The 19,360-nt window shown below is 37.0% G+C and overlaps 2 protein-coding genes across 2 annotated transcripts; one reads left to right on the top strand and one right to left on the bottom strand.

The window, feature by feature from the left end:
* The first annotated feature begins 203 nt into the window (after positions 1–203).
* LOC114356335 (uncharacterized) lies at positions 204–18,695 on the top strand. The gene is made up of 3 exons (XM_028309442.1): positions 204–389; positions 468–561; positions 18,047–18,695. Exons 1-3 carry the CDS (start codon positions 204–206, stop codon positions 18,151–18,153), a joined length of 387 nt encoding a protein of 128 aa, XP_028165243.1. The 3' UTR covers positions 18,154–18,695.
* Positions 10,733–14,113, bottom strand: LOC114356339 (uncharacterized). The gene is made up of 3 exons (XM_028309447.1): positions 14,032–14,113; positions 13,269–13,354; positions 10,733–11,167 (listed from the first exon to the last, which is right to left on the bottom strand). Exons 1-3 carry the CDS (start codon positions 14,105–14,107, stop codon positions 11,000–11,002), a joined length of 330 nt encoding a protein of 109 aa, XP_028165248.1. The 5' UTR covers positions 14,108–14,113; the 3' UTR covers positions 10,733–10,999.
* Positions 18,696–19,360: the final 665 nt, after the last annotated feature.

Here is a 19,360-nt window from a genome sequence, read left to right as displayed (position 1 = left end):
CAGAGTTAGCAATCAGCTGAATTGAGTCCAAAGAGATTTTAACCAGATTTTAATTAATTACTTACTACATTTGTGTAAATTCAAATTAATAAGCATGACTTTGGCAGAATTCAATGATCGTGATATGCCGGAGTAGGCCATCAACAAAAATAGCGCGTCAATTTTGCTAATAAAATTGAGAATTCAATGTGCTTGTGAGTGGCATGCAGCGTGTTCACAGTAGTATTGGCAGCGCAGTGCAGGAGGTATTCAGGCAAATTGTTGATAGCACTCAGGATCGCGGAGGTTTTAGTTCGAGCATCCCGGTTGACGGTTGTGAATATGAGGGTCATTTCAAGCCACCGCGCGGCCGCCAGCCGCCGATGCCGGGCGAAGCGCACGGGCCGATGGTAATTTCAACAATTTATTGTCCAGCTTGCTGTTTGTGCCTAATGCAGTACCATGTCCTCATTGTGAATTGCCCGCAGGACCCGGTGCGGAGAGTAACACGAGCTGTGTCGGCGCCCGAGCCGCGCCGAAGCAGCATCACTGCACTGCCAGGACGGGCACATCATTTTCAAGGTAAGTGAGTTTTCCTGTGTAATTTTTTCACGTTCTGTATGTATTTTATGATGACTACTTACTTACTTTATTTTTTTTAATTATAGTGTATTTTTCGGATAATAAGCAAAACGTTTAACAATTTTTTCTCTACAATTTATTTTTCAAGTTAACAAACTAATATTAACGATCCTTATTGAGATTGTTAATGTAAATAAGCATATTTTCGATTTACAATGTTATTTATCAGTTTTTAAAATTAAAATCTTTTTGAATTCTTCTTTGTTCTGAAAGCTCGATCGGCCCGTTCTGATGTCTGGATGTTTGTTACTCTTTCACGCAAAAACTACTGAACGGATTTTGATAAAACTTTACGGTATTATTGTTTCTAACCCAGAATAACATATAAGCTATAATTTACGACGATCTGTGACAAACTGAATTTCACGCGGGTGAAGCCGCGGGCAACAGCTAGTAATGAATAATGCAATCGTATTGAGGTAGGTAAGTATTTATTTGCGTGTAAAAAGCTCCTACGCGCCGCAGGTCATGCAAGCAAAAATCAATATGTTTTTTTTTGCTGTAATAATAATATTTTCATTTATGCGGCGGCTTCGCTCCCGCTGCACCACCGCGGCGCCGGTGTAGGCCATGGCCACATCGATCGCAATGACACTCAATGCATTCATTCACATTTTCATAGATTTCATACCATCAATCGTGTAACGAGACAAACATCCAAACTTAAAAGTAAATAAGGTTTATAAGTAATTACGATGTCTTATTGAAACAGACACGCAGACACTAAAAACATAATTTATTGCTCAGTTCTTACCTAACCCGTCATCTTAATAACATGTTACAGTTAGTTCAGTTAGTAGTAGTTAGACTGTATTTCTAAATTGGCTTATGTATAAAGTTGCATCTTATGGCATTAAATAATAAATGCATTGAAGTATTAATACAATCGTCGTTCAATCTGCATTTTAACTTCTGTCCAAACATGGAAGAATCGTCCTGCTTGTCTAAACTTGCGCCGGAGCGTCGTCCGAGGCGCCTTGCGGCACAGCGCCAAGTGCCAACTTTGCCTATTGCGAGCACAAGCTTACACCGGCCCATACATCCTTTGTTTGCAGACCTTTTGTCCAATTGGCCTGGCCAATCCAAAAAATAATCCAAACAAAAACATTATTCAAAATATTTTCATGCGTACGCGGAAACAGTTAATAGTTCCAAATAAAATCTGGAGACTGTCCTTTCCCGTGACTCAAACTATCTCTATGCCAAACATCAAAATCGGTTCAGTGATTTAGGCGTGAAAGCAAGACAGACAGACAGACAGAGTTACTTTCGCATTTATTTATTTATTTATTGATAAAGGTACACCAACAGCAATACACATTTAAGACATTCACAGTATACAACACATATTGGGGTTTTAGTTTATAATATTAGTATAGATTAGCTGAGTGAGTTTATTTTCTTTTTTCAAGTGAAAACTCTCCAATTTAACTATGCCATAAAGACTAGAGTACCTACTCATTTTTAGCAGATTACTAAAGTCAACTTTTGTATAATTTAACTTATAAATCCGTGCCGTGACCCTAAATCCAATCTTAATAAAACAATGTTTTCTGACAACCCGGCAGACAGAGGACCCTCGTGCAAATCAATAACAATTCAGATTAGATTGATTAATTGAATGGACAGAACAGCGTTATAAACAACCCTTAGGTTAAGTGATTGGAGGCAGGCGTCGTTTCTGCAGGCTGCGGACGAGTTGAGCAATTAAGAAAATGTCTCGAAATATCTCGATTATAGCAGTTACTAATACTAATCGACTAATATGAAGTTAGTAGGTCAACAACTAAACTTCTTTGATCATCTTTCTTTGATTGATTAAAATGATTCATAGGTGGTTTAAATATTTGTTTAATTTTTTTTTTATTTATTTATTAGGTATATACTACAGTTGACAATCGAGTTTTGTTAGTAGTTAAGTACACATGGTATAATATAAACAAATCACAAAACTGTCAATTAAATAAAACAAAAATGTTTCTATTTTCAAGTAGACCAAAATGGTCTACTAAAAGTTGCCACACTTTTCGTGCACTTACTATCTAGGCTTTATTAATCTATGCCGTTATATTAATCTAATAACAAACTAAACCAATGTCTAGGTACTTTATGTACCTATAACACGATAACACAACGATAAGTAGTTCTAACACAGGTTCTAATTAGTAACATCATTCGATTATGAAAATATAATATTAATTAGTTACTAATTCCATAATTAATCGATGATCAACATTAGTATCATAAAATAAATTGATTATGCCGATCATTCATAATCGCCCACCGCTAGGCGCGTAGGAATGGCACGCGGAGCAGCGGTAGCGGCTTTATGAGGCGATAACAAGATGCCAATGACACAATGCAATACAAAATGGTAGTGTGTCTGTGTGTCGGCAGTGGCGTAACTATTGGGTGGCAGGGCTGCAAAATGCAACGGGCCCCTGACCCGAGGCGGCCCCGGACCAAAACCCTGATCACCCTTTGAGGGATTGAATTTTACAAAATCCCGTCTTAAGGTTCGGCCAAACCAACGCGTGCAGCCGGCGTGCACGATGGCGATGGCGATGGCGACCAGACAGCGTCTATGAATAAAATTTGTAGCGATGAGCTAAGATGTTTTTATAGTAGATATATGTCATTGACGATGACTTCACATCAACGCGTCCTGTCATTGGTCGCGGCGATCTATGCAGCGTCTGCACGCAGCGATCAGCGATCATCGCGTCATTTGTCGCTTTGACATTTCTGTTTTTTTAAATCGTAGATGTAATAAAGATAAATAGTAAGTAGGATATGTTAAAAAGGTTCTACATAATTAAAAATTAATTATAAATTAATTAAAAATTAATTATAATCAATATGCCACTAGTCTGACCTACCTACTTGAATAATAAAAAAGGTTTTAGAAGAAAGTATCAATATCAGAATTTATTCTAGTTTTCTCGAGAATCCTGATAGGTGTCAACTTCTAATAAAGACTATTAATATAGTAATGCTTCTTCAACTTCGCTATCGGTATCAGATAATCATTGTAAAATAAAATTGGGGTAATTACGAGTATCTGCAGAACAAAATTAAAAACGCCTGAAAAGCGAAAGTGACAGTGTGCGTCTTAGCGTTATGTGGGAACGTGCACGACATTAGCGCCATCTGCCAACGAAACTTTAAGGGGCATATGTCAAAAAATAAATAACAACAGCTTTCTTATTTTTATTGATTAGAGTAAATAAAATATACTATAGAAGACAATAAATGGTACGTTGAATGGAATTTGATAAAAACTGTTTATGGAGAAATGGACGTCATTATAAAAACTGGTTTTGAGTGTGTAAAACACACAATAAGTTTCCAACCCCAAACTCAGCTAAAAGGAAAAAAATTGGTGCTAGCAGAGCATGTGAGGAATGTAGAAGAGNTTTTTTATAAAATAAAAAACAGTTATGTTTTTCAAAAGTTGATTTTTATTTACCTTTTACAACAGTATTACTCTTGGAAAAGATTGGAGGCTGTAAATTAACTAAAACACAACATACATGTACAATATCATCAATACAATTGAATAAATTAACACAATCACAATAAAATCAAAACAACATTGACAATGACAAGACAAGTTTGTTTGCTTCCCTTGCCAATAATGTTACACATTTGTGCCGCGACGAGCGCAGCGATCGTTTTCTTTACCCCTTCCACCCACTTCGCACGTTCCCATCAATAAATGGGCTATCAAACACAAAAAATATTTTTTCAAATCGGTCCAGTAGTTCCTGAGATTAGCACGTTCAACCAAACAAACAAACAAACTCTTCAGCATTATAATATTAGTATAGAAGTATTTCCACACAGACCGGTCCTGCGCCGCTCGCATCCAGGCGCCTCCCGCGACCTTCACCAGATCGTCGGTCCACCTAGTAGGAGGCCTGCCTACGCTACGTCTTCCGGCTCATGGTCGCCACTCAAGAACTTTCCTGCCCCAGCGGCCGTCAGCTCTACGAGCAATGTGCCCTGCCCACTGCCACTTGATTTTAGCGATTCTGCGGGCTATGTCAGTCACTCTGGTTCTCCTACGGATCTCCTCATTTCTGATTCGATCACGCAGGGAAACTCCGAGCATAGCACGCTTCATCGCCCTTTAGGTGACCTTGAGCTTTCTTATGAGGCCCATAGTAAGCGACCACGCATGCCTTGGGGGAGGCCTTTGTCCAGCAGTGGACGTCTTTCGGCTCAAACGAATGAACGAATAGAAGTATAGATTATTGATTCAGGACTTAGGTTAGGAGCATAATATATCAGGAGCATTGGCAATTCACCCGCGAATACACCATATTACGGTGCTTACTTAATGCGGTTCACAGAATACATCTAGCTACTTGTTAGTTCTTATAGTTTCGGAAAAAATCTGTGACATACGGACGGACAGACAGACATGACGAATCCATGGATTCCGTTTTTTGCCATTTGGCTACGCAACCCTAAAAGGTCCATTCGCATACAATCATCAACAGGAACAATTTAAATCCTCCTTCCATCCTCGGTGGCGTTAGTAGCCATGAAAACAATAGCTCTGATTATTTTAGCAAAAATAAAATGTTTAAATACGTAAATTCTTCTCGTGAGTGTTACTAAACCATAAAACAACATGGATTATATGTGTGAGAGGGTTATCTAAAGAAACTATATTGTACTTACAGTGATAATTGACATTGAAATACTTAGTGAACATTTCGCCAGAAAGTGTATTAAAACCGAATGAACAAGGAATTAATCATGAATAAAGAAGTGCTTTGAAAGTGAAACTTTAAGAGAAGGGCTGTTATGGTGTCTATATCGTAGCATTTTGGACAATTATTCGCATAACCTAAAAAGTGAAAAATAAAAAATCCCATCAGTCATCAAAAAGCCACCTAGCGACATCGTTATGTACTAAGTAGTGAAGTTAACGAAACGAAACGCAAGCACCCTGCTAAGAAAAGCACTCAACTTTTTGGAAACCCATAGATTTATCTTGTGAAAGTTTGTATAATCGCCGCAAGATGGCCAAATGTGCAGCCTGTTTCGGTGAAATAACAGATAGACGGTTTTTGACCTGTTCGCTTTGTAAAGATAAATATGACATACTGTGTGTTAATGTATCTGAAAAGATATTTTATTTGATGAGCGCCGAACGCAAATTATGTTGGAAATGCCCGAAATGTAAGTCGAACCTACCAAGGCAAGATAACACAAATACACCAGTCAGAGAACCAGAAAACCTCTATACGGACAATAATAATGTAACATTGAGACGTAAAATTTCTATGACACAAAATGAGGAGGATTCACTAGTTCTGGATGACAGCCCTCCCAACGGGGATACCATTATGAAACATTCGACGCAAAATGCTAACATGGAGGCGATTCTGTTGTCTGAGCTTAGAGAATTGCGGGCTCAGATATCCACACAAGCAGTAAAACAGGAAGTCCGGGACCGTGAGCTTTCAGATACAATAAAATTATTACAAACGTGTATACACAACATGACCAACCAACATTCATCCTTCGAAACAGAACTGAAAGCCCTACGAAAAACTGCAGATAACAATACAAAACGAATTAGCGAGCTGGAAAAGGAAAACATGCAACTTCGGCAGGAATTGATAGAAAATAAACAAAATGAGACATGCAGTGTAAATGAGACATGCAGTGTAAATAAAAACAAGTCATCCCAACCAACATACGCCAGTGTGACCGCCGCACGCCCATCGAGCGCAGCGCCTGATCCAATCATCCAAAATAAGACGGTAGTCCTGTACGGACTAAAAGAATCCCGGTACGAGACTGACTATGAATTACNTGAACCCCTTACATTTTTAATCAACCAATCTTTTGATCAAGCTACGTTTCCCGATTTATTAAAAATTGCCTTAGTCAAACCTATTCCTAAAAAAATTAAAGCTAACGAACCCCAAAACTTTCGCCCAATATCCCTTTTGTCAACTTTTTCAAAAATTTTTGAAACCGCAATGGCCATCCGCCTCCACTCCTTTTGCGAAAAATACAGTGTTTTTAATGAAAGTCAGAACGGATTTCGCAAAGAAAGATCCACTATTACAGCAGTTTATAAATATGTTAATGAAATTTTGAATATTATAAATACTAATAAGTATGCCATAGGAATAATGTTAGATATGAGTAAGGCGTACGATCGAGTCTCCCATAAAATTCTATTAAAAAAACTTTACGATATAGGTATAAGAGGAATAGCCCACAAATGGTTTGCATCGTATTTAAGTGAAAGAGCACAATTTGTAGAAATCGAACATTATGACTGTAATTCTGGCATATTAAATTGTATTAGATCACAAAAACTTCAAGTAGAACGTTCAATACCTCAGGGTAGTGTATTAGGGTGTATTTTATTTATAATTTATATTAACGATGTCGCAACGTGTATAGATAACAAATGTGTAATATATGCTGATGACATATCTGTAGTTTTTCCATGTGCCAACAGCCAAGAACTACAACAGCAACTTCAGAGTACACTGGATAAAATATTGAACTGGTTACAGGACCACAATTTAGAAATTAACATATCCAAGACAAAATTATTGCAATTTAAACCAAGGCAAAAACAACCCCTTAAAATAGATGTAACATTTAATAACAGTAACATAGATTTTGTGACCTCGTCTACCATGTTAGGGATAGAAATAGATACAAATGTTAATTGGAAACCACATGTAGAGAAAATAGCCGCTAAACTATCGAAATTTACTTATGCACTATATGAATTAAAAAAATGTACAGATTTAAAAACTGCAACCAGCGCCTATTATGCATATGCTCATTCTTGGTTAAACTACGGAATCATTCTTTGGGGTAATAGTACGGAAGTAAATCAATTATTTATATTGCAAAAAAGATGTATTAGAATACTCGTTAACATTACAGATATGGAAAGTTGCAGACCTCACTTCATAAAACTTAACATTCTTACACTCGCCTCTTTGTATATTATAGAAATATGTAAACTTGTGAGAAAAAATTGTCATGAATATTCCCAAGCCAAAGATCTCTATCCTCAGGAAAGAAACCTTAGACATAGAAATAGACTAGTTCCACCTTTCACTAAATTACATCTAGTTAGCTCAGGAACCTATCATATGTCAATAAAAATATATAACATGATACCTAAGGAAATAAAAGGCATTGAAAAAGATAATTTGTTTTGTAAAAAATTAAAAGAATGGCTACTAAGTAAATGTTTCTACACGTTAAAAGAATTCTTTGATCTCAAATCTAGATAAATAAATAAATATACCTAAGCAATTGTCTGTAATATTGTTATTTTGATAATTTAGATTTTAATATTGTATGTACCTATAATGTTGCAATGCCCTTACAGGGCCATGTTTCGGGACTCTGTATTAATATTTAAGATCCAAATGTACCAACATGATGCAATAAACATATATGACTATGACTATGACTATGACTATGACTAAAAGCAGAGCAGTCGCGTAGGCGTGGCGATCGCGGCGGGCGGCGGGTGAGCAGGAAGGAGTCGCACGAAAAATATAACTTAACTGTCCCGATCCCGAAACAATGGCTCGCCAAGCGCATCTCTACTTTTTATATCGTTACAAACAACCGTTTTGAATGAAACACATCCATTGCTAGTTTGCTTAAATTACAAACACGCAACATGGTATTTGAAGCAGCGATCGATGCAAATCACTGGATATTGCGGAACAGTCGCAGGCAGGGGTGTCGACCTGTCGACGCTTGCTGATTGCGTCCGGCGTTACAATGGCCCATTGTGCTCGGTGAAAAGAGAAATAAACACGACACAAAAGCGTTTCTTGCCGTAATGAGCGCAGCGGCCGCTGACGTCAGCGCAATCTGTCCGCGGATTACCCGCGCGATGGCGTCCCACGGCCACCAGCGCATTCTGTGAGGCGCGAGCGCGACCAAGAGCACAAAAAGTTGGCCAAACATAGTGGTACCGACCGACTACCTGATGATTTCTAACATACTAACCTAACCTAACCTTTTTTCTACAAATAAATATTTTTGATTTGATTTCAATGTTTTTATATTTTATTTTATTTTATTTATTTATTAATTTACTGTTGACTAAGGCGGTTATCACACTGCGCCGCGACAGATTTAATCATCTATGCAAGTACATCAATTTGTATAGAAAACACGCGCGGCACTTCACACTGACAACGCGTCTGCGCGCGTGATTTTTTATATGAAATAACGCGCTCCGCGGCGGAGCGCAGCGCAGTGTGATAACCGCCTAACTGTTTTACCCAAAACGTCCATCAAGAACAGTTATAAAATAATACCTACACACTTTACTTAACATAATTATTACGAGACAGAAAACTAAAATATAGTTTACTAGCTTTTGCCCGCGGCTTCACCCGCGTGAAATTTAGTATCACAGATCGGCATAAATTATAGCCTATATCTGGGTATATAGCATATACCTATCTGGGTTACAAACAATAATACTTATTTTTGCGTGAAAGAGTAACAAACATCCAGACATCAACACAAACTTTCGCATTTATAATATTAGTAGGATAAGAAGAAACGATATTTTATGTTGTTATTAATCAGGACGGGTTGAAGTCAAAAACCAAGGCATATTATCATAATATTGAACTTGGCTCTCATTTCACATTTATGTTTTTGATGGGATCTATAATAATTTAGGTATGTAATTTACAAAAATAAGTATTTAGCTATATTTATAAATATCCGTTGTCTAGGTAGTACTCATTGTATGTACAAGTAAGCTTTCCTTAGTTTAGGACTAGAGGCGCAATGAAAAATGTCCAAGGATAATGTACTAGTTAGCCTAGGCTAGTCATGTAGTCGGAATAGGTTTTTCAGGCAGTGCATTCTCGCATGCTAACAGGGCTATGGAACCGCTGGGAAGGGGTATCTTTGTTCAACCATTACGTCGAAACCTCAGATCATAGCTATGATCTGAGGTTGAAACTAATAGACGTAGACTAAAACATACTTTAACGACCTGGTTTTTCTTGTTGGAAAATAACTGAAAAAAAAGTAAAAAAAAAGGTTTTTTCTAATTAAATCCATTCTTAGGCCCTTTTCACACGTCCCGGTTGCCGGCTAACCGGCGCCGGGTATCCAGTGGTGAAGTGTATGGGCATGGTACGTAGCTTTCACATGTTCCGGCGTAATTAATCCGGCATGCCCATACACTTCACGACCGGGTACCCGGCGCCGGTTAGCCGGCAACCGGGACGTGTGAAAAGGGCCTGACTCTTTTAAAATACAGTGTGAGTCACGTTAAAGTGTACATACAAAAATAGATGAAACTAGACCTATTTTTATCGATAAAAAAGAGGTCAAAAAATTTTTGGGGTTTTTTTTTAATTTTTTATAGAATTTTTTTTCTTCCAATTACTTATTGTAAAGAAAACGTAATAACTTTTAAACTAAGCGGTATATCCTGATAAAATAAAAACAGTAATAATGCTAAATAACAGGCGATACTAAAAAAATACATGAAATACCCAGAAAATGCCAACAAATATTAAAAAAGATACGTTTTGAAAAAAATCTGTCTGTCTAAATCTGTGTCTGTTACGTTTTCTTTACAATAAGTAACTTGAAGAAAATAAATTCTATAAAAAATTTAAAAAAAATCTCAAAAAATTTTTGACCTCTTTTTTGTCGATAAAAATAGGTCTAGTTTCATCTATTTTCGTATGTACACTTTAACGTGACTCACACTGTATATGAAACTTGTGTCAGTTTTCTACTTCCACTAATAAATAATTTTATTGGTTATCGCATGATATAAAATATTTGCATATTAGTGTTAAGTTACCCACGTTTTCACTTGTTTTTGGAGGAAGAGGTGAAAATTAAAAATTAAAAACTTAAATCCTTGTAATTTTGCGAGAAATGGGTCAAGCCCCTTTGAAGTATTTTCACCAATAAAATTGTCCATAGATTACGCCCTTAAAGTTAGATCATTACATGCCCGGATATACTGTAAAATGTATAAAAAAAAATTATTTATGACAATCACAGGCTTGAATCTCAACTGTGGGATGAAAATAAAAGTAGGTACCTAGCAGTTTTTAAATTTTGTAACTTTATTAATTCAACTCTTATCCATTTTCAATTAAAGTGATCAGTAGTAAACTAACTAACTAAGTGATCAGTAACCCTGATACTCTCATGATAAGTATTATGTATAACCTGTTATTTAATTTAGATTTCACAAAATGAAAAATGGAACGACACGTCGACGTGGTGGGAATCGTATCATAACTATTGTATCCTAGAGGATGGTAAGTAAGGAGACTTCATAAAAATACTGGGGTCTTAGCAACTGAGGCGCAGTTTATTTGCAGTAGGCGGTGCTGTGCACGACGGCGGTCTGCACGGCGCTGCCCGTGCGCGTCACGCGCGCTTGTCGCACGTTCAGCATCGTCACGCGCGGCGCGGCGTCCCAGTCGCACACCGTCACCGCCGTGCCCTCGTGCTGCCGCCCCGGCTCCGACGCGCACGCCTGCAAACAAACACCACATTAGAGACGACAACAAGTTATAGGTACATTGCGATCTAATATTTTCCCCTGAGTCCCAAACTATTTATCTTTATAGGATGTACCTACTCAGGTAAGAAAAAATTCAGCCATCGTTACGTTTACGCATCAAATTAAAAATAATTTATTTACAACTAGCGGTCGCCCGCAACTTCGTCCCACCCTTTTAAGGATTGAATTTTGCAAATCTCGCCTTAAAAACCATCCTTAGACTTCAACGAACATTTTTTTTACAGAATTGGTAAAATTGATCCAGGAATTGTTGAGTTAAGTAACTATGCGTTTACCAACACATTTTGCGATTCATTTTTATATTATAGATTTAAACATTTTTACAAGTAAGGTAATTTACAAACAATAACTAAAATATAATAATATATAAAATAGATAATACCTACTATATTTACAAAAAAGGAAAATAAAAGAATATAAACAAATAACTTTATTTATTTATTTATTTATTTATTTATTTATTTATTTATTTATTTTATTCATGAATAGAACGGTAGTACCAATTACACTATTCAAACAAGAACAACTTTAAAAAAGTATCCCCAGATTCGTCAGTGAGGTTAGCGGTGCCCAGAAGGCTGGCAGCGTTTCCGCGTTTGATCGCTAAGACGCTGGCCAAGGTAGAACCTGGCCATCTGGTCACCAGTAACCTCGATGATGCGAGTGGAAAGCTCAGTGAATAGCTTTTTGGCTTCCGGGCCCCAAGGTCCCAGCATTTCCACGCCGAAAGGTAAGTACAAAACGGTAGCAGCTGTCAAAAGCGGAAAATTTGCTTTTTTTTAAATTCCGCTGAAGCAGCCGTAGCGCCTGCAGACAATTTTGACAGTTCCAACTCCTTGCCAGACAGTTTTTTAGGATAGCTACCAAAGCCACGATGACTCAAACTACATGATTCACCAACATTCTATCCTATATGTTTAAACAAACAATACCATCCATTAAAGGCTCCAGACATCAGAATCAGCGCAATAAAAAAATAGCGCAATATTTGGTTGCAAATTTTGCGGGTGCCAAAACCACCATGGCGAATAGGGAGTGCAGCTTGAGTCCAAGGTCGTTCATCTAGTTGACAATTTAGAATTTCAGAAAGTTTTGAAGAGAAGTGAATACCGAAAGATAGTTAAAGCCATTGTGTGAAATCAATTGAAGCAGACGACTGAAGGAATCCTGAAAGGACAATGTTCGTTCTCCATACATTGTTCGCCTAAGAACCAACAATTTTGACATATTACTACCCGAAAGCGAAATAATACGATTCTGTGTGTAAGAACAATGATTCCTGATGGACACTTGCCATAAAATTAATGATTAAGAATATTAAATCACAGCGATTTTATAATATGTCGTTTATGACAACATGGCGTCTAATGTATTGTGTGAATGTATGAACACCGATTCGCGAAAAATGTTTTGTATTGTCGTCACGCCGAGTCGCAGCCAAATAGTATAAAATAATAGAACAAGTTTTAGAAATACAACTCGGCATTCCACTTTTATAATATGCCCACATATTGCACGTAAATAAACAACATGAATCGTAGGTTGTTTCCACCCTTGTCATCTGACACATGAAATAAACTCCTATTGTATTATAGATATTTTTATTTTCAAAATCGATATTTTATTGTCTATGATGGCCGCAGGAACATCACTATACATGGACTCCCAGCAATAAAGTACGGTAATGCCTCGTACAGATTTTATCGGCAAAAATTATGGAACTTGATAGGTTTTAGACCATGCCACGCACCAAAACGTCCGGAAGTTGTAATAGTATTATAGAATAAACGTTAAAAGACTTATTTATTTAATTTTTCAATGCTTAAGTGTCCATTAGAACGAAAGGGTGCTTAATGTATTAAAAAAAAAAGAAAATAATTATGATGGGTTAATGTTTTTGGGCGGTTTTTTAGGCGGTTTCTGACAATGTCCTTTATTATTTATCATGATCACTTTTGTACTAATAATAATCAAGGACACTCTTTTGTAAAAATAGGGGTTTCAGCTTATATCATTAAAAGTAAGCAGAATGAATTCAGCGATAAAAACTTACATTAGCTGCCAAAGTGATTTCCATATCACGTGTACCTGCCGGCACTACTTGGTCCCGAAGAACAACTACCTTCCCAGAGGTATCGCCTGCAAACATTTTAAATCAGTTTTGAGATGGGTTATCTTTAAATCTACTATGGTTTAAGCTAGTACATAGTGTACTAAAAGTGCTTTTTTTAAGCCTATTTACAGAAATAAATGAGTTTTAATGAGTTTTTTTTTACTATGTAATTTGCGCAATACAAATTGCTAGTAATCTTTATTAAAAAAAATTAGGTCCCTAATTTTAAAAACCATTGTAGAATCGAAGATGATAGAATAGAAAATGATAGAATAGAAAACGTTTATCTTGCTACCACATGAAAATACATCGAGTCAACTTTAAAAAATCAGTCATAAAATAATTATTATTATAATTAATCGACAAAATTACATAGGCGGCATTATACATAGAAACTATTTGTCATTTTTAAAGTTATAGTATACGTAATCCCGGTTTATTATCTTATGCACAAAACAGATTTTGTGTTTACCTCCTATCTCCTATTCCATAAAAAGACCTATCTCCCTGTAGTTACGGTTAAAGTGAAATGGTGCAGCTAAGGATGAGTTGCACCAACTTGCTTTAACTTTGACAAACGTCAAAAATCTGTCAAATTCCATACAAAAAACATCGGTTATCGTTAAAGTTACTGTCAAAATTAGATGGTGCAACTCAGCCTTAGTCTCGTTTCGTCTAACACTTAGCTTAGAGCATTCTGTACCTGTAATATCAGTTTGACATTGTCCTTGCGCGCGCGCCGAGGCGAGCAGCGCCAGGAGCGCGACTGCGAGGAACATGCTGCTTTGCCAGTGGACCACGAGCTACGAAGCAGCGGCAAGCCTTGCTGTAATATTTATACCCGTAAGCTGATCAAAATAGGTAGTAAAATGCATGACCGTGCCCGTAACTATTGATTTAATTAATAATACAAGGTTATACATACATTTAATAATACCTACTGGATTATACAGTGTGAGTCACGTTAAAGTGTACATATAAAAATAGATGAAACTAGACCTATTTTTATCGACAAAAAAGAGGTCAAAAATTTTTTGAGATTTTTTTTTAATTTTTTATAGAATTTTTTTTCTTTTAATTACTTATTGTAAAGAAAACGTAATAACTTTTAAACTAAGCGGTATATCCTGATAAAATAAAAACAGTAATAATGCTAAATAACAGGCGATACTAAAAAAATACATAAAATACACAAAAAATGCCAACAAATAATAAAAAATGATACTTACTTTTTGAAAAAAATCTGCTTTTAAACTCGTGTTTTTTTTTTGTTATTTGATAAATTTCTCCTAAAAATGCCCCTATAACAGGTGGTTTTTATTACTTTTTATTATTCTCTATCGTATTATCTTTGTAAAACCAAAAATCGCATGTCTCTATCCCTATCACAACATTTGCTATGATCGTTTAACCACGGGTTAGGCTCGTGTGAATCTCGGTCTACTACAGAAAGATACCTAAAAGAAAATCCGTTCAATACTATTTGAGTTTATCGCGAAAATTCCTACAGGCACGGACAAAACTTATCTACGCGGACCTCAGCCCTGTGATTATATCTTCTATCTACCTATCTAACTATACCGACTTAATATATTTATCTATACTAATATTATAAGGCTGAAGAGTTTGTTTGTTTGTTTACTTGAATGCGCTAATCTCCGGAACTACTGGTCCGATTTGAAAAAATCTTTCAGTGTTAGATAGCCCATTTATCGAGGACAACATCACGCTACGATCAATAGGAGCAGAGCAATAATGAAAAATGTTGCAAAAACGGGTTTTCACGCGTACGAAGTCGCGGGCACAGCTAGTATGTCTATAAAAGTGAAAGATTACTGATTGATTGGCAGACTGACTCACTCACTCATCACGAAATCTCAGAAACAACAAGTGCTAGGAGTCTTAAATTTTGCATGGGGGTTCCTTTTAGAATGTGGGTGCTCACTATGGCGGGATTTTGCAAAATTTAACCCTTTAGGGGGTAAAACGGGATCCACACGTACGAAGTCGCGGACGGCCGCTAGTGCATGTATAAAAATATAATATTATTTTGTGCACGCAAGTTTTATTAGCCGTGTAAAATTAATACAAAGAAAAAAAACAATGGCATTAGGTATTCGTAATCGTAATATTATTTACTAGTTAGGCATGTCCAATGCAATAAGAATAATTAGAAAGCAATTATTTACGCTACCTTGACAAATAGACTGCGTAATGTAAACTTCTAGCTGCAGCAAAACAATACCATTTAATTTTATAGAGATGGAATAAATAAAACACTTAAAAAGATAATGTTTTATATTGTGCCATCCTAATTTGCTGTAGGTAGTGAGCAGATAAATGGAAGTGCATGACTTCAAAGCTCGTTCGTTCAATCTTTAGTTTAATAAATTTGGAAGCACTGGAATGTTCCCGCCGAGTCGAGCCAGGCGAAGCCAAAGGATCTAACTTTTCTCGAAGTAAATAATAATGAAAGTTTATTTAACAACTTTAACATTTTACATTGCATTGTACATACTTTTCCTTAAAGACCCGTTTAATGCTAGTTTGCACTCATTTAGTGGTTCGTGATCGTCGTTTGTTGAATCTTCCTTGGGTCATCGTACTAAAGAAACAAAATTCTCGGGATATACATAATGTCAATATTGGAAACTTAAAAATGTTAAAAAAAAAAAAAAGTTATATTGCATATAGCTCTTATACTTTAGATTTTAGTGATATCTAAAATCTACAAGTTCAAGCAAAGGAACTGGCTAGCCAGCGCCAAGTGTAATATTACACGAACCATTTGGTGCCAATTTTGACGCTTCTCTAACTCAAAACCTCTTTAACGTAAACACATAAAACTACGTGTGTTATATACTTATCTACAAGGCACATTTTTTTATTGAACTTGGCTCTCCTTTTTTACATTTATGTTTTTGGTGGGACAGTATAATCCCGATTTTGACCCTGATTCACGTGATCATAATACTCATCATCTCAATTCATCGTTTGTATGGAAAAATGATTTTCGTTAAATTCTCCACACAAAACGGCAATTTCATACACCTTTTGAACCTTCGTTCCTTATCATTTTAAAATTAGATATTTTTTATTATTTTTAGGCTTTAAAATTGTATCGATTAAAACTTTTTGAATTTTTTGAAATTCAATTGAATTATAGGTACTTTTTGATTTTGTTTCATTTATTAGGTACTTATCGCCTGCTAAGTATTGGTGTTGCTTTAAATTGACCGCATAATGAAACACAACATAATATCAAATGTATGTTTGTATTTTATATTTTATCATGTTTTAATGGAATTGGAGATTGGTATATAAAACAACCACACAGGGGTCACTAAGTAGAAGGTGCCGCTCCCGCTGGCCCCTCCTTCCCTCCACCGCGAGTCCGCCGCCGCCGCCACCGCCTCCGCCGCCGCCGCCGCCACCGCCTCCGCCGCCGCCGCCACCGCCGCCGCCGCCGCCGCCGCCGCCGCAAGCATGTATCCCCGCAGCGCCTTGATCGCGCTGCTCGCTGTTGTCGCTGTCGCCCGCGTAGAATCCAACTACTGCTCTAGAGCAGAAAAAGGTAAGCTAAAAAGTCAGCTAGTTATTTAGTTATTAAGTCAGACTTAGTACAAACAAATTTCACACGGGAGATTTGTCATTCCTAGTTATTTACCCGTATACGAATTCTTCAGTTTTCTACAATTGCGACAAAAAATCAATACTAATTATGGGTATTTTTTTTTTATGCATAACAAGGTAGGTATTTGACCACAATCGCACCTGATGTTAAGTGGGATGCAGTCTAGGATGGTACATATCTGCCCTGTAAGTGCCTATTCACTATAATTGTTTTTTACCCGACTGCGCCAGAAGGAGGGTTATGTTTTTCGAGTGTATGTATGTATGTATATTTCTTTGGCACGGCCTACAGCCTAAACGGCTTGACCGTCTTAATCGTGAAAGTAACACTGGCTATGTTAAAATTGAATAAAACAAATTGGCGGATTTTAGGGGCCAGGTTTTAAAAAAAAAAAATTTCTCTCAAAACCTATCGAGTGGGGTATCAAAATAAAGGGCTTTTTAAGTAGCTTACAAAAATGTATGTTATTTAACTAAAAAGATTAAAATAAAATTATCCTACTGATATTATAAATTCGAAAGTTTGGATGTCTGGATGTTTGATACTCTTTCACGCAAAAACTACTGAACGGATTTTGATGAAACTTTACAGTATTACTGTTTATAACCCACGATAACGTATGGGCTATAATTTATGACGATCTGTGACAAACGAAATTTGAATAAACAAAAAACCCAACTGCGTAAAAAGGAACTAAAAAGAAAACAAGACCACTCAGCCTTAGTGTTCACAAATGCAGTCGGAGGCATCAAAATACTTAACACCAACAAAATAATTAGTCATTGATGCCTCCGACTGCATTTGTGAACACTATCAATGGCTGAATTGTCTTGTTTAAATTATCCTTTTAGTTCATTTTTACGCAGTTGAGTTTTTTAAGTTTAGGTCCTATCTTTATACTTAAATTTATATGCAATCCATAAAACGCTATTCAACTTTCATGAATTCCATTAAATGTAATTTCAAAATGGCAATGTGCGCGCTTTGGATCTATCAGTAAGCTCAATTGCATTTAAAGTAAATTAAAAAATATTAAAATGAAAATATTTACATTATATTAATAAGATTGCTATTTAATTTTCAGGATATTTACATGGAATCGAGGTCTATTTGGGAGTTCAAGAGTTACAACCTGATCAAGCCCATTGGGAAATTACAAAGATACCTAACGTAAGTATTGCCGCTCTATAGACTTTTGACTGATTTTTTGCAGTCAAAAGTGGTTTTGAACGATTATGAGTTTTGACTGTAAGCCTAGGCGCAGACCATCGAATTTTCGTCGGCCGATAGTTTAGTCGGGCACTTGATCAGTATGGTCATGTATGGTAGTGCGCACATTACACCTAAGTATTTGATTTGGGCTCAACTATCGGCCAACTAAAAATCGGTGGTCTGCGCCTAGTCTAAGCCTATGCTCAGTCCAGCGATTTTTGGTCAGCCGATAGTTTAGTCGAGCATTTAATCAGTTTAGGCATTTATGGAAGTGCGCACATTACACCGATTGATTTTTCCAAAATTAGAATCGGGCCCAACTATCGGCCGACTAAAAATCGGTGGTCTTCTCCTAGGCTAACAGATACAATTTATCCGTCGAATTTATGCAGATATGTCCTTCGTATACGCATCACCAAGGCACGGAAGTCGTGGTGTGCGACGTAGGCGCGTCGCCCGTGGTGACGCTGAAGAGTCTGGTGGCGGGCCACGTGAAGCGCACGGGCCACCTGCAGGGCACCGCGTACATGTACACCAGGCTGTACTGCTACGACCCCTACGGCGCGCCCGCCGCCGAGCCCCGGCCCGCCGCCGCCCGGCCCGCCGTCGGCGCTGCCAGCGCGCCTGGCCCGAGCGCTGTGGTTAGCGAACTGTAGTAACGACAATAATACGGCTTTTCTTAAACGGAAAATATAATTTAAAACAGCAGCATTACAAAATATTCTTTATTTTTATTTACCTTCTAGCTTTTTTCCGCGACTTCGTCCGCGTAAAAGTCGTTATATCACAGAATAGGTAATAGTACCTAGGCTTTTTTTTTTCGAATTGAACGGAATTTCATTTTCACACCCATGCTCACCCCATTGTTATATGTATTTTGTGAATACTAAGTGGGACACGATACTATTAAAGTACTTATTAAAAGTGATTTTAGATGAAGTAATTGCTTGCTTCTGGAATATATTGTGTTAACAACGGACAACTACGGAACCCTACACTGCGCGTGGCACGACACACACTTGACCAATTTTTATTACTATTTGTTAATCTCTATCGTATTACCTCTTCATTGTGAACTTTATCAAGACTCACACTGTATACTGTGCTATTATCTTTTTACAACGCAATCGAAAACTACACCTACCGCAGTATTTCTTTGTAAACAATGTTTTTCCTTCGGGTGCCA

This window comes from Ostrinia furnacalis, unplaced genomic scaffold, assembly GCF_004193835.3.
Source record: "Ostrinia furnacalis isolate ACB-3 unplaced genomic scaffold, ASM419383v2 OfSCF2791, whole genome shotgun sequence".
NCBI lineage: Eukaryota > Metazoa > Arthropoda > Insecta > Lepidoptera > Crambidae > Ostrinia > Ostrinia furnacalis.
Note: the sequence above shows the minus strand (reverse complement) of the source record. Positions and strands in the feature narration are given on the sequence as shown.

Excerpts from the sequence above, each read along its gene's own strand:
- LOC114356339 (XM_028309447.1), bottom strand. The coding sequence starts at position 14,107 with ATGTTCCTCGCAGTCGCGCTCCTGGCGCTGCTCGCCTCGGCGCGCGCG. Across the intron at positions 13,355-14,031 it reads ATGTCAAACTGATATTACAG|GCGATACCTCTGGGAAGGTA; the intron begins GTACAGAATGCT and ends AAATGTTTGCAG. Across the intron at positions 11,168-13,268 it reads AAATCACTTTGGCAGCTAAT|GCGTGCGCGTCGGAGCCGGG; the intron begins GTAAGTTTTTAT and ends GTTTGTTTGCAG.
- LOC114356335 (XM_028309442.1), top strand. The coding sequence starts at position 204 with ATGCAGCGTGTTCACAGTAGTATTGGCAGCGCAGTGCAGGAGGTATTC. Across the intron at positions 390-467 it reads GCGAAGCGCACGGGCCGATG|GACCCGGTGCGGAGAGTAAC; the intron begins GTAATTTCAACA and ends AATTGCCCGCAG. Across the intron at positions 562-18,046 it reads ACGGGCACATCATTTTCAAG|GATATTTACATGGAATCGAG; the intron begins GTAAGTGAGTTT and ends TTTAATTTTCAG.